Source organism: Vidua macroura, chromosome 6 (assembly GCF_024509145.1).
Source record: "Vidua macroura isolate BioBank_ID:100142 chromosome 6, ASM2450914v1, whole genome shotgun sequence".
Lineage (NCBI taxonomy): Eukaryota > Metazoa > Chordata > Aves > Passeriformes > Viduidae > Vidua > Vidua macroura.
In genome coordinates this window covers 58,469,009-58,483,853 of record NC_071576.1, presented here as the reverse complement: position 1 = coordinate 58,483,853, position 14,845 = coordinate 58,469,009, and the positions used below count along the sequence as shown (strand labels likewise).

The following is a 14,845-nucleotide window of genomic DNA, read 5'->3' as shown; positions in this document are numbered from 1 at the left end:
CATTTAGCACAGTAATATGCAGATAAAGAAAAAAAAGTACCAAAATACCAAACTCATAGCATATAAAATAATCAAATATATTTAATATTTAGTGAAATATTTCTACAACACATCAGTGGGACTACCCTGGGCAGCCCAACCCTGTAAATATATATATATTTTTTTATTTATAGCTGTGTTATATAAAATACTGTATGTAGAGAAAGCACTGAAACTCATCACCAAAATAGAAAATAGCTCAAAATACAGATAGTTCAGGTTTGCTGGATATACCCAATATCGAAAAGAGGTTCAAACCCACTGCAGGAGATAAAGCTCCAGCTGAGATGTTCTGGCAGGCATGGGATGGCAGGGTGGGCACGCACTGGATCAGCTGGCAGGAGCCTGGCTGCTGATGGCCATGAGGTGACAAAACTTTCTGATTCTCAGCCAGACCCATCAAGAGGCTTCCGAAGTGGGAATGCCGATGGTGCTTGTGGCTGACGCTGGGGCCAGAGCGCTTTTGGCAAGTCAGAGCTGGCAGAGCAGCTCCTGCAGCACAACTGCATCCCTTCAGGATCCAGCTGCAGCAGGACTGGCCATCAGCAGATGCACAACATCACAAGGGGATTATTCTGAATTTTAAAGATGCCTCTTCAGCAGATGACAGCGATTAATTCCCAATAGGTTTTGAAAACGTAAGAAGCCGCGTTTGTGCGAGGCCAGGCTCCCCCAGGCAATACTGTGTGGCACGGGAAGCAGCAAGCCTGCTGCTCCAGGACAGTGACACCAAATGAAGTGCTTGTACTGGCAAAAACTCCCACCTCCCCTGAGGGTCATCAAGGGTTACACTTAAGAACCCGAGCGATTTGTAGACAGATATAAAAAATATGGCATTTCTGGCAGCAGCACTGAAGTGCAGCTGGAGTCGATAACCTGCACCAGCCGTGGCCCGGGAGCTGCAGGGTTTTCAGGCTGGGTGCTGGGTGGGCAGGGGCAGGGGCAGCCCAGGGCACTGCATCTGCTGCTTTCCAGACAACACATTCCTGTGCTCGTTTGTTGCCTTTTGGCCCACTGTAATGATTTATTTACTTGACTACCCCCACAGGAAGGCAGCCACGACTTGCCCAGAGGATCCCTGCTCAGAGGGTTTTGAGTCCCAGCGCTGGTGCCAACCCCACACTGGGAGATCACCCTGGGAGCCCTCCCAGATCCTGTTCCTGTGCTTCTGCCACGCCACTGCAGAGAAGCCTGTAACCCATTAATAATTCTGCAATTGCTCTTTCTCATCAAGCCAGCAGTTGCATCCCTAATTACATGGCAACAATGCTATGCTAACAGGATGAGCTATAATTTTTAGGTGGTATTAACATTGTTATTTTACTCTGAGTAACTTCCTGGTAATGGCCATTTGAATGTGGCAATATCAATTAAGTGAATATAAATGCTTAGCCCCTGGAAAAATCATTAATAAAAATCTCATTCTGATAGCCTCTAATCGCAGCTAAGTACAATTACTCATACGAGGCCACTATAAAAAGTATTTTTCTCATCAGAAGAAATTCATAAGGTTTTTCCCAACTGTTTGTAATAAAGAGGACACTATATAGAAAAGTCCAGAAAGTAAGCGCACGTTTGTTTCTCAAAACCCATAGATAAACATGACAATATCTCTAAATTACTGGCTACAAACAGGATTTCATTTAGCTCTACTCAAGCTGTAGCCTAGTATAAATGTTTTCAAAGCAGCACGTTGCTGTTTCATCTGGAACAGCTGCACAGGATTTCTTTGATATCAAGCTCCTGCGAGGGGGTGGTGTTTCAATTTCTCTTTATGCCTCCAAACTGCTGAAACTAGAAGGAAAAGACGTTTAGTAAAACAGGCATTTTCCATGGTGGGGGAGAGGGGGAAGCATAATTTGGCCTTGAAAGCAGCACAGAAGTGCAAACACCCTGTCAGGCACTCGGTGCCTGCTGGTTTCGTGAGTCAGAGGCAGGAATCAGTGAAACATCTCTTATTCACAGCACCCTGCAAGAAGGAGCCCCATGCAGTGCCTGGGAGGAGGGGGTTTGCCCTGCCTGCCTGCCTGCAGAGCCAGCCACCACGGCTACACACATTTCAGAGGTACAGCACATATTTACCTTTCTTTAGGGAGATAAGGCTGGATAAATCTGGGACACCAGGAAGAGCTGGCAGGAGGGCTGCTGGGGTAATGCGGGGAGAAGTGGCAACACCATTATCTCCAGGCAGGATCTCTCTCTCAAACATTCATGTGGGTTTGTTGGCCTTGCTTCATAAATATTTTCCAGACAAAAATTTGTTTGTGAATGCTGTCAAAGCAGGCCTCAAGGAGTCTTCTTGGTGACCTCCAAAAAGTACATTTCCTAAGGCATTCCCCTGTGCATGTCTTGTCAGACACCCGCTTTGATGTACAATGTTTACCAGGAAAAAAAAAAGCAGTAAAAGCTGACAAAGGCTGCCGAAAAATCGGGACTCCGTTTCAAAATTTGATGAGCTGATGAAAACAATTTCTGCCAGGGCCACTGAGCTCTCACTTGCCTCCAGCAAAGGGTCTGGCAGCTCCTGTGTGGCCCTGCCAGGGGGCACTGCCAGCAGGCTGAGGGATGCACATGCAGCTTACCTCCCCAGACTACTTACTGCTCTCCTGCCTCAGCACTGTCAACGCCCACAAACGGGATTTCTTCCCTGTCCATCTGCCCCAGAACGAGGTGCTGCTTCTCCATGTTTATGACACACTGTAGAGAATAAATGTCTTTAGGTAAGAGGGCAAACTGCAAATTAGAGCGGTCCCAGCTTCCTCATCAGCATCCTGCTGGAAAACTCCTACCTTCAGAGACTTCAGTGTCTGCAGCCCAAAGGAAAAGGGTTGGTTGTTGTCTTCTGGAAAAAAAACAGGACATTTCAGATTTATACATTCAAAATGCCCTCCTGGGCTTTTTGTCAGTGACTTCCTTTGTGGTTGCTCTGCTAAACAAAACCCTGTTTATAAAGGGACTGACTCAAAGGAGAACAGGAGGGCACAGGATGGCAGGAGGATATATATGCCTGCAGTGGTTGCTCCATCAGCATGGCAAAGCCAAGCTTGTGAACACATCCTCCCCCTTCCCTCTGGGGGGCCGAACAAGAACTTACTCTATTTGAATTTTAGCACCTTCCTAAAGCTCTGTTTTTCCTGCTGGGGTAAGAGGAAGCAGACCCCAGCCCATGGTGGAGGAGCAGAGGGTTGTGCACTCACCCACGACGAGGGCAGCACACTCCACGGGGACCGCTCCCACCGTGAGGGACAGACACTCGATCTGCCCGATGGCTTTCACCTTGTTTGGCAATGAAACCATCTCCTCTTCGACAGGGAGTGCTTTGAGATGCTCCTTTAACCTGTGGGCATTGAAAACACTCCTAACATCAAATGGCCGTGGCTTGGCTCTTCCAGCAAGGAGCAAACCGTGTTTGGAGGGTGCTTACACCTGAAGTGCTCTTAGTTTGCTCATTTACCACGCTGTTGTTGGAAAGCTGCTCCCCTGGCAGCCAGCAGAACACAGCATGGCCCACAGTGCTGCCCAAGCACAGCTCTGTGCTGCATTTTGGGTTTTACCCAAGGAATCTCTTTCCTACGTTTTCCTAAGACTTGGGGAATACAGAATTGCTTCTAATGCAGTGTGGGTGTAAGGAAGGGTCAGTTCACTCCAGCTTCCATGAGTGGAGCTGACACTCTGTCCCCATGGAATCATAGAAAGGCTGAGGTTGGAACAGACCTCTAAGGTCACCGAGTCCAGCTGTGTCCCCAGCTGCCACACCTGCCACACCCACACATATTTTGAACACTTCTAGGCATGGTGATGCCACCACTTCACTAAACAGCTTGTTCCAAGGCCTGACCACCCTTTCAGGGAAGAAATTTTCCTGATACCTAAACTAAACCTCACATGGCACAACCTGAAACCGTTTCCTCTGGTCCTGTCACTCATGACCTCACTTGAGCCTCCTTTTGGGGTAGTTGTTGAGAGTAATAAGGTACCCCCTGAGGCCCCTTTTCTCCATGCTAAACATGGCTCACATCCAGGGTGGCCCAGCCCGTGTTTTTTAGTTTGTTAGGTGCTGCTGCTGAGTTTGTTCAGAGGAAATGGGGACAGATCAATCACATTCAGCCCAAAGAAAAGAAAAAAGGATGTCAGAGATATCTCAGGTATTTCTATCTACACCCTTTGAAGCAGTCTGACAATACTAATTAAATATTTAGCTTCAGTTTCTCTTTTAAACTGAGCAAGAATCTAATGGAAAGGCCATTTGAGGTGCTGATCTCTCCCTCAGATAAAAGCCAGATCAAGTTTCAGCTATCTGAGGTACCTTTCTGCTGAGCCGCATTGCAGCAGTGCATGTGTCTGCCTGTCTGTCCGTCCGTCTGCCCTGGGGACCAGCCCCCTCAGAGGCTCCAGGACTGAGGTGGGCATTGCCCACACCATTTAGCACAGGTGCAAGGACTGTGAGGGGTAGCAGGGAAAAGGAGCTGGATCCCCTCTATTGCTTTCTTGGAGTCTGGCCTTAAAAATCAGTAGGAACATACCAATCAGAAGTTCATGAGTTCCTTGGCCACCTCCTGCACCTCCTACAGCTCCACAGGGGATTTCTCATACTGCCAAGCTGTGAGCCTACTCCACTGTGAGGGGGAGAGAGTGACTGGCATCATGAAAAGACACAAAAAATCCTTGGAAAAGAAGGGAGGAATTGAGCCTGAGCATCAGACACACAAATGATGCTTTGAGGCACTGGGTCCCCTGAGACCTGGGCAGCAGAAACAGGCTCTGACCTCTTTCTTCAGTGCTCTTTGAAGGACAGGGCTGCTGCAGCAGAGCAGTGCTGCAAGAACGGCACCAGACTCATGTAACAAACACAGGGAGCAGGGGAAGTGTCCCAGAGCATGAAATCCTCCAAATGCCATCGTGTGGCCATCCTAAGCTTGGCTGAGCTGCTCCACACATTGTGAGAAGGTTGCATTAAGCACAGCCACCTTCCAGTCACTAAGCACTGTTGTGCAAAGAAGTAATTAACGTTAGGACAGGAACAGGCACCATTCAGTCAGGGCCGTGCAGTAGTGCTCAGTGAGCAGGTGTAATTTTCTTTTTTTTTTCATAATTATTGCAAGTTAGCTGCAAAAAGCAATGACTCCATGGGAATAAAGTGCCAAAACCTCCTTGATATCCTGTGAGCTGAAGCCTGGTACTGTTCCTCAGAGATGACAGAGAGTTTTGCTGCAAATGGCTGTCAGTCACCTCTAATAATCCATAAATACATTTTCTTTTCCTTTAACCAGGAGAAATTTGTAACTGAGAGCAGCATCAGACACCCAGTTCTGAGAACATGCATGCACACAGCTTCTTTACAGTGGCTGCTGGGCCAGCAGTGCTGCAGCCACTGTCTGGGGGCATGTCCAGCAGCCTGGTCCCTGCCCTGCCACGGGAGCCTGCAGGGCTGGGCTGGGCTGCTCTGGGGACACAGAAAGCTGGGGAAGGTTCAACTGTTTCATGAGGCACTGAGTGACAAGCAGGCAGTGAAAAAATACAAATGCATCCAACCCTCTGAAGGGATTCCCTCAGGGGTGGATAGGGTGGTACCAGTGGCTTTCTATTCCACCTCCCTGCCAGGTAAGACTGGAACAGGATTTGCTTGTAAGAGGAGGGTCAAGGAGCTTGCCCAGCCCTTCTAGAATGACCATCACTGACATGGGCAGAGCCCCAGCCCCAGGACACTGCCTGTGCTGCCAGGTGCCACGCTCCTGCAGAACAGAAATCCAGCTGGATATTTACCCTAGCCTGTCCAGGCAGGAGGAGGACATGAGGTTGTGCTGCGAGCCAGTGTCCACCACGGCCTTCAGCTCCTTCCCCGCACACTGCAAGAGCAAGAAGAGATGGGAAATGATGTGTGGGATGCAGGATGAGCACCAGAGTGTCCAGGAGCTCTGGTGCCCATGAACTCTCCTCATGCCAGCTCATCCCTGCTCCCCTGCACGCTCAGATGCACGTGGGGTCCTGCGCCCTTCCTGGCTCATTTGGCCCTGCAGAGAGCAGATGGGGCAGCCCAGGCAGGAGGGAATACTGTGGAGAGTGGGAAATACAAATGAGCATGGGGCTAAGGAAGGGAAATGTGAAATTGTCCTTGGGCAAAGAAAATAGGGATGGCACTTAAGGAAAACAAGCAGGCTGTGAGCACAGGGATTTGCCATGGATAATTATATCCCAGAATTTCAGCATGCTGCCCCAGCTTAGCTATCCCCTCTGCCCTGATGTGTAAGGGAAGACACCCATCACACCAGTTTTCTCTGTGATTCCCAGGTGGGCATCTCTGCCACAGCAGCCTGGAGCAGCAGTGGGATTGTATCCCCAGAGCTGTGACAGTCCCATGGGAGCAGAAACCTGACTGGGAATCTTGGAGAACAAGAGCACAGCCTGAGACTGTGGGAAATAAAATCTGCAGCAAAAAAATACCCACAAAAGGCTGTGGAAGTACTATTACCTGGCAGCTCACCACTATGAGCTCTTCATCCTCTGTTTTCCCCGAGCTGCCCAGTTTGGTTTGGTTCAGCCTGTTGGTCTGTGATGAGAGATCGCCCTTCGGAGCCCGGCTGCCTCGGCTGCCTCGGAACTTGGATAAATTTGTCTCCATCAGGCGCTTCTGCAGGATGTTATGTGGCTGCTTTAAGGAAGAACACACACAGGAGAGCAGGGTGAAGTCAGAGGAAAGCCACACAGTGGCCTGTGCCACCAGACTGCCTGTGGTGCCCATGGGCCAGCGCTGCTCTCACGGGAGGGAGGCCATGAAGTCTCACTCTCCCTAATTCCCAGACTACAGCTATTTTTCCTAGCTAGTTCTGGCCTACCTGTCTTTGGCTAAAAAGAACCTTGTTTTGCAAAGGGGATAATACTTTCAAACTACTAACCTTTGAGACCTTGGAGGGACACCTTTCTTTTACCAAACTCAAATTCAAGGTTTGATTGCATATAGGAATCCAAACGAGTCTGGCCTTTTCAAGCTGGTGTTTCAACCATAACTGCTTTCATCTCTTGATATTGGGAATTCAGTAGTGATGTGAAAAATTTGGAGGTAACTAATCAACTTTCCAATTATATTCACCATACCTAAGTATGAAGAAAGTCTGAAATTGCCCTCTGTGCCTCGTTCCCCTGCACTTTTATTTAGTTGCTAAGGGTGGCTAAATGGGACCAATCCTGGGTGCCATATCACAAGAGGAAAGGGAGAGGAAGGAAAGAGCTAAGCTCATCTGAGGCAGGTAGGTATTCTCCCAGAATTCCCAACACTTTCTCTGTTATTTCCATTTGCTCTGGGAGAAGCATGTTGCCTCTCAAGATCTCCTCCAACCTCTTTCCCAAAAGCCTTTTTATGTTTAATGTTCATCGCAGATGGATGCACACACTCTGCTGGAGGTGAAATGACTCTGCCTGATTATCTGCTCATTTCTCTGCCTGGCTAATCTGCCCTCCCCATTAATGCCTTTCCTTCTGATTTTAATTTGTCCATGGTGAGACATTTTTACTGGCTTATCCTTGAATTTTTGCATTCATGTTAAATATGCCTGTGTGACTGCAGAGACATCTGAACCAGCAAACCCCCTCATCCCAAGGGAATATCAGAGTCAGGATAACTTTGAAAACCTCGGGCCGTGGCTCCCCAAGCTGGCCAGTGCCCACCCTTGTGCACAGCATGTTAAATAACACCACTTACAGAAGTCTAATGCAACCTGGCATCATCCTAAAATAACTGCAGCCACGCTGGCGCTTCGGATCGCGCTGTGGGCGCAATGCAGGCAGCGGAGCTGGACCGGGCTGATGGGATGGGGCAGCTGCAGCAGCACCAGTGGTCACTGGGATACATCAACTCCTTGCATCCCCACTCTGCACTCTCCTGATTTCTGCTACTGGAAATAAAATCCCATGGCCATTTTGGGCTGCAGGGGCTGTGTCTGACCAACCCACCACAGAGCACGTCCTGTGTCTAAGCAGCAACTCCTGATGGGGAGGAATCAGATCTGACATTGTGCTGCCTTCCCAGTGAGGCCAAACAGCAGAAAGCAGTATTGCTTAACTGGACTAAAGGCAGGCAGGCTGCACTGGTACTGGGCCCTGTGTGGAGGGACAAGCAGGTCAGTTTGGAAATGAGGAATCCCTGGTTTGAGGCAGAAGTGTAGGAGCAGAGTCAGTCCTGTGAGCACCTCCAGTGCTCCTCACCAGAGCAAAAATGCAGGCCAGGGTTTTCTGACAGTGGATGGGATGTGCTTTTCATCCTTTATGTTTGCAGCTCAGGAACACAGCTGGAACACTAATTCTTCACACCATTTAAAAACAATAAAAGGAAGGACAGGGAGTGTAGAAGTAAATGATGAGGTTCACCCAGCTGGCCAGAAGACAGCCTGTCACACAGTGGTCACTTCCTTGTGCCCAGCCCCACTCAGGCAGGACCAAGAGAAATTTCTGAATGCCATCACCCAGGACATCTGATCTGCCTGGCCTCAATCTGCAGCACACTCCTCGTTGCTATTTTAACTGTCATTAACTACTATTTTAACTACCATTGAATTCAACCTATTTTTTTTTAAACTACCATTTCTCCTATGGATTGTTAATCAGTAGCATATATGGGTTTTCTCAAGCCCTAGTTTTTATTAATGTTACATGGGATCCATCATCAAAAGGAAAAAATCCATCACTCGGCAAACTCAAGTTAGCAGCACAAATGGGATTGTCTTTTGTTGACACTTGCCCTTCTGAAAACCACAGCAAATCCTGCCTCTGGGGGGACAAATATCCCTTATGTTGTGCTCCAATACAGCAATAATCTGGCAGGAGGGGGCTGAAAAGGTTCCCTGCAGCAACATCCTGTCTCAGGCTATTAATTAGTTTGCTTTAACTTGGATTTCCCTTGACTCTTGTGTGCAACAGAGTGAGGGATGTTAGCCACAGAGATGACTCAAGTGATGGATACGCACTTGGTAAATGGATAATGTGCCAGGGGACATTTGCAAATGCACATTTGCAAACTGCAAGCAGACCATGTCTGGGAGGGAGGGAGAGGAGGAAAACCTCTTCCTGTCAGCAGTGAGGAAGGCAGCTGTGTTCTCCCTCCAGTGTGGGCCTGGCAGTGTTTGAAGGAAGCCAGATCACCTGGTACAATATTCCTTTGCATTGCAAAAAAAATGTTGAAAGTTTTATAAAAGTAGAGAATGTTACATTTCATTGTGTCAGCAAAAAAAAAAAAAAAAATTCCTAGTATCATTCAGCACTATATAAATACAAATCAGGATTTTTTTTCATAAGATAGGTCGATTTCCAACCCCAATATTTGCAAAAAGCTATGATCCCCAAAAATGTCACAGTGAAAACATAAAGAAGCAAGAGGAGACACCATCTATTGCTGACCTTATTTACCACTGTCTGTCAAAAGCACAAATAATTCTGCCTAGCTTTGGTCCTTTGTGATTTGTAAGCAAGTGCATTGCTGCAGCTTGCAGTATTCATTTCTCTGGCAGGTTTCCCTCTATTTGGCTTTTAGATCTGGGGATAACAAGACCCATCAACAATTTCACTCAGGTGGAGGTGAAATTCAGGGAAGACACCAACTCCCCTCCTCCACAAACCCATCTCAGGAGGAGGTTTGCCCTTTGTTCTGTACCTAGACAGTGGGGTGGGGGGGGGGGTGGGGAAGGGAAAAGTTTTAATGCATCAACAGAGCTAATCCCAAGAAATAATCAATTTCTCTCTCTTCTTCCCATCCTTCATCCTAACTCACATGTCCCTGACAGCATCCTGTGCTGTCAGCCCCTCTCTTAGGGTGATGGGGTGGCACAGAGCTGCCCCCTGCACCCCTGTGTGCCCAGGCAGCAGCCAGCTCTCTGGGCGAGGCAGAGCACACAGCATCAGAGCTTTTTGCATTTCAGGCACACCAAACTCTGGGCATGCACAGCAGGGAGGTGGGGGCACCTGAACGTGCTGCAGTTCATCCAGTGCTGCCCCAGCTGTGGGGAGCTGGGGCTGGGGCCACAGGGCACCCAGGGTTGTGCTGGGGGTACCCAGGGGTGCTCTGAGGGCACGATGGAAATGGGAAAAGCTGTTGTTGTTGTTGTTGTTGCTTTTGTTACTATTTATAACTCTGCTTCCCAGGTCGTCAAATGATGCAGGACTGTTCCGGACAAAGCTGCTCCAAACTGGCCCGGGGGCTTCTGGGGGCAAGGCACAAGTGTCAGAGCACCTGGGGGAGCTGCAAGAGCCAGCTGCAAGAGCCCTGTCCAGGCTGGGAAGGGGGCCATGGTTACCCTGTCAGGAAGCCCCCATCCCAGCTGAAGACCATCTCATGCCAGTTTTTTGGGCTTCAGGAAAGAGGCTAATAGAGGGAAGAGGCATCAAAACACAGCAATTTCTGTTCTCTACATCCAGCCTGACATTTTCCAAATTCAGTGTATGCTTTGCTATAGCTTGGTCTCATACTGGACAGAGGGGAGTACATAAAGGGAGCGAGGAGCTGGAGTTCTGTCTGAGCCAGAGTAACTCACTGGAAATGATGAGAGCATTGAAATGGATGATCACAAGAAGTATTTATCAAACCTGCCTGTGCACAGCATCACCAGGAGAGCTGAGTGATGGCACACAGACATGGGGATGCCAGCACACCCACCCTGGTGACCTGCTGCAGCTTCGCTGTGCACAGTACCCCCACACCAGGGCCACAAGGAAGGGGATTTCTCCCCAAAACTGCAATGCTTGCTGCCAGCTGCCACAGTGACAGCCAGGATCTGTTCTCACCACCTGTCGCCATCTCTGAGGAGCTGTTCCCTCCTCTCTGCTCCTGCCAAGGCTGATGGAAAACCCCCGCAGGAAACCCTGCATTAATAACAGCAGGCACGTCAGGAGCCCCTCCACACACACGTCACCACAGCTGCCACGCAGCTCTAGGACAAAAACCTGCTGCTTTGTGGGGACATGCACAATCATCCTCAAGGAAGCCATGCAAAGGCCTTGGGCCGAGACCTCTGATTGCCCTGGGCCTCCTGATCATGCAGCTCAGCCCCTCCGGGCATGCGCTGCTCAATTTGGGGCCACGCCAAAGTGAAGTCCCATATTTTGGAGGGTCTCCAGTCTCAGAGATGCACAATCTCCCGCTCCTCCTGGGGACAGCCCTTGTGACATCCAGGCAGCCACAGCAGTGGGGACACACAATGTGTCCTCTCAGCAGTGCCCTCTCCCACCCTGGCTGTGTGAGGGCTGAGTGTGGCAGCATCCTTTCACTGCAGCACACCCCAGGGACACATCTCTGAAATTCACAGGATCCTCTCTGCGGCTCTGGGAACGGGCCTGAGCACGTGCCAGTGCTCTCACTTTGGGGACTCCCTGCAGACCCCAAGGGGCAGGAGGCTGTGGCCAAGGGAGCTCTGGCCACATGTACCCACTGTGCCATCACCCCCCTCTGTGGCGTGGGGACAAGGGGCATTTTGCAGTGGGGTGGCCCAGACCAGCTGGGTTCTCCCCCAGCCCCAGCAGCCAGATGGGCACTTCACCTCTGCTGCATTGCACCTTCTTTTTGCTCTTGGAGGGGACTGGGAGCTTTGGCACATCCCTGGAGAGAGCCCCCCCATGCAGGTCCTTGCAGGAGCTGTGGGTGCATCAGGGGTGATGCTGCAGCCATGGCACAGGAGCAGGGAGGACACCTCGAGTGACATTTCTGTGTCTAAGGTGGTGTCAAGGAGCCCCATGCCCTGCCCCTGGTGCTGGTATAAAACCTGGTCCTCTCTCTGCAGGGCCAGGGACTTCAGTGCTCAGTGCCCCTGGCTCCTGCTACCTGTTGATTCTTGTCTGGGCAGAGCAGAACCCACGTCAGGGACTCAGTCCCACTCACTGGGGGTCACGGAGCCACAAAATGTCATTTTGACTCTGCTGAAAACAGAAATAATGTTATCCCTCCCTGAAAAGCACTTCAACTCCCTGCTGGAGAGCTGTGATTTAGTGGTGACAAGGAAAGCTCCTTCTGAGCCTTTCCCTGGCCAGGAGCTCCACTTCCTACAATTGCAAAACACTTGGGATATCAAAAAAAATCACCTCTGTGTGCACTGCAGAGAACAGCCAACTCACCCCACTTGTCCCAGGCAGGCAGAGCCAAGCCTAACCCAGCTGAGCAGGAAGGCTCTGACAAAACAAAACACTAAAAAAAAAAATATTGACTTTGGTTTTCAATAAAACCCATATCAAGCATTGGAAAAACGCAAATATTGTTTTACAAGGTGCAAGATTTTTTTTCAACACTTTGGCAAAAAAAAAACCTAAAGGAGCTTTCCCTGATAGATATGTTTCCTAAATTTTGTCAGAACTTTTGCTGTTACATTGAAGTATCCTTTCCCAGTAGAGAAAGCTGAAACATCTGTACAGTATTTAGAAATGCTCTCCAGCCCCCAGACAAGGTTAATGACACCAAGTACAGGATCACATAGATCACTGCACAAGTAAATATTTTAAACCTAAAATTATGTCTCTTTGGTTTAAGAAACTCCATATATGCATTAGTCTTTATTGAAGCGTGATCTTGAGAGTTTTTTATTTTGAAATAGTAGTGACTATACTTTACTGAATCTCTGTGATTCTGTGGTGTGTGTGTATAGATCACAGGCCAACATGTGTGTGTATGTATGCACTGTATGAAACCATTCTGACTTACTCTGACCCAGAGAGGAATGGGGTACTGCAAACAGAATGCCATTTTCATGCAAAAGTTAAAAAAAAAAAATTAAAAATTAAATGCTATTAACTCTAAGTGCCAGGCATCTAAAAGTACTTACTATAAGAAAACAACTGTGGTTATAACTACCATCATATTTCTACTCCCTTCCTTTTACATACAGACGTCCCATTTTTTTACAATCAGTTTCCACATGCAACCAACTTCTCCTAACAGAAAAGCAGTGTGAAGAAAGAAATATACACTGCCCTACCAGCTCCTCAAGTCCCCTTCCAATAAACACAATAGAGCCTTACAGTATCCTTCGACGTCCCCAGCTTCTTCAGCCCATCCAGAGGGAGCAGATCTGCAGAATCCTTGTGAATAAACTGAACCGCCTGCTTCATCCTCCTCTGCTGGCGGAGAGACGCCGCTTCCCTTATCTCCACTTCTTTCCTACTCGGCTCTGTCAGGATCCCCGAATAAAACATCTCTCCTGCTGCTCACTCCTTGGAGCTGCGCTCCGGGGGGAGCTGCTGTGCTGGGGGATGCTGTGTCTCCTGTGCTGGGGGATGCTCTGTCGCCTGTGCTGGGGGATGCTGTGTCTCCTGTGCTGGGGGATGCTGTGTCTCCTGTGCTGGGGGATGCTGTGTCTCCTGTGCTGGGGGATGCTGTGTCTCCTGTGCTGGGGGATGCTCTGTCGCCTGTTCTAGGGGATGCTCTGTCGCCTGTTCTAGGGGATGCTGTGTCTCCTGTGCTGGGGGATGCTGTGTCTCCTGTGCTGGGGGATGCTCTGTCGCCTGTTCTAGGGGATGCTCTGTCGCCTGTTCTAGGGGATGCTGTGTCTCCTGTGCTGGGGGATGCTGTGTCTCCTGCGCTGGGGGATGCTGTGTCTCCTGTGCTGGGGGATGCTCTGTCGCCTGCACTGGGAGGATGCTCTGTCTCCTGCGCTGGGGGATGCTCTGTCGCCGGCGCTTTATAGCCGGAGCCCGGTGACGCGCGGAGGCGGCAGGTACCGCGGCCGGAGGGCTGGGCACATCGCGGCACACCCAGCGGCGGGGAGCTCGGGCTGCTCCGAGGGGATAACACATCCCCGCCCTTCCTCCCCGCTGCCTCTCTGACAGCACGGGCATTGCATGGCTGCCGAAGCCCTCACGGACAGCAGAGAGCACCGGAGCAGCGAGCTCTGAGAGCTGCCCACAGCCCCGAGCAGCCCCGGCGGGCACAGCGGGACCGTCCTGCGTGCGGGGCTGAAGTGTGACCACAGGTGACACTGCCCGGCACCCGGCTGCTCCTGGGGGCTGCTACCCCCGGCTGGGGTGATGCAGCCCCACTGGCCATGGGGAGGGTTGGTGCTTTATGCCCGGGGTGCCCCTGGTCTCATCACAGCGTGGCCAGCAGCAATCTGGATCAGCACTGCCCACTCAAGTGCACAGGAAAACTGTCTCAAAAGTTGTCCCAGCTAAACTGGGGCACCTTAAATGTGGTTTTACACAGGGTTTCTGTACCTATCAAATGTCCAGGCACAATTTGACTAATCAACATCCACACCACTGATTGTTGATCAGAGCAAAACTTGGCAAAGCTGCTGTGGTTTTGCAGCTTTTGTGCTGCTTGCCTAACGACCCAGCTGTTGCTGGAGCCAGTCTTGCTGTAGTTACTTATCTCTGACCCCAGACAAAGCTGGGAGATGTGTTAGAGGATGCTGGCATTACCTTGGCTCACTAGAGGTATCCTTTATTCTTCATGGGCAGCTCTAGGCTTCTAAGAAGCAAAGTCCTTTTTTCTGGGGCTGGGCTGTCCTTTAACTTGTTTTATTTAAGCATGAATTAAGTGTCCAGTAAAATTCTCTTTCCATTAAAATGCCTCTTTCCATTACAGTGTTCAACATAAACTAATACACATTAACAAACTTAATAGAGTTTCATACTATAGAGACTGATTAATGTAATAGTTACAGAAGGTAATTTTCTTATCAGGATTCATAGCACACATGGGTTTCATTCACTGCAACAGCAGGTGAGGACAGCAGGTTCTTCCCTGAACTTTCTGCTTTCCAGGTAATTTGTTTAATGGAATAGGTGCAGAAAAAAATGCAGCTCTGCCTCAGAGAGACAATACAGATCTGTAAACACT

The 14,845-nt window shown here is 49.6% G+C and overlaps 1 protein-coding gene across 2 annotated transcripts; it reads right to left on the bottom strand.

Annotated features, from left to right (window-relative positions):
• Nucleotides 1–980: 980 nt before the first annotated feature.
• NRIP3 (nuclear receptor interacting protein 3) lies at nt 981–13,667 on the bottom strand. Of its 2 annotated transcripts, none has more exons than XM_053980410.1 (7): nt 13,027–13,667; nt 6,509–6,688; nt 5,803–5,885; nt 3,237–3,376; nt 2,829–2,881; nt 2,639–2,736; nt 981–1,833 (listed from the first exon to the last, which is right to left on the bottom strand). In XM_053980410.1, the coding sequence occupies exons 1-7, from the start codon at nt 13,198–13,200 to the stop codon at nt 1,812–1,814; spliced, it is 750 nt and encodes a 249-aa protein (XP_053836385.1). In that variant the 5' UTR covers nt 13,201–13,667; the 3' UTR covers nt 981–1,811. The 2 variants fall into 2 exon arrangements, with proteins under 2 accessions (XP_053836385.1, XP_053836386.1); XM_053980411.1 differs by having other exon boundaries at nt 6,509–6,685.
• Between the last annotated feature and the right edge of the window lie 1,178 nt (nt 13,668–14,845).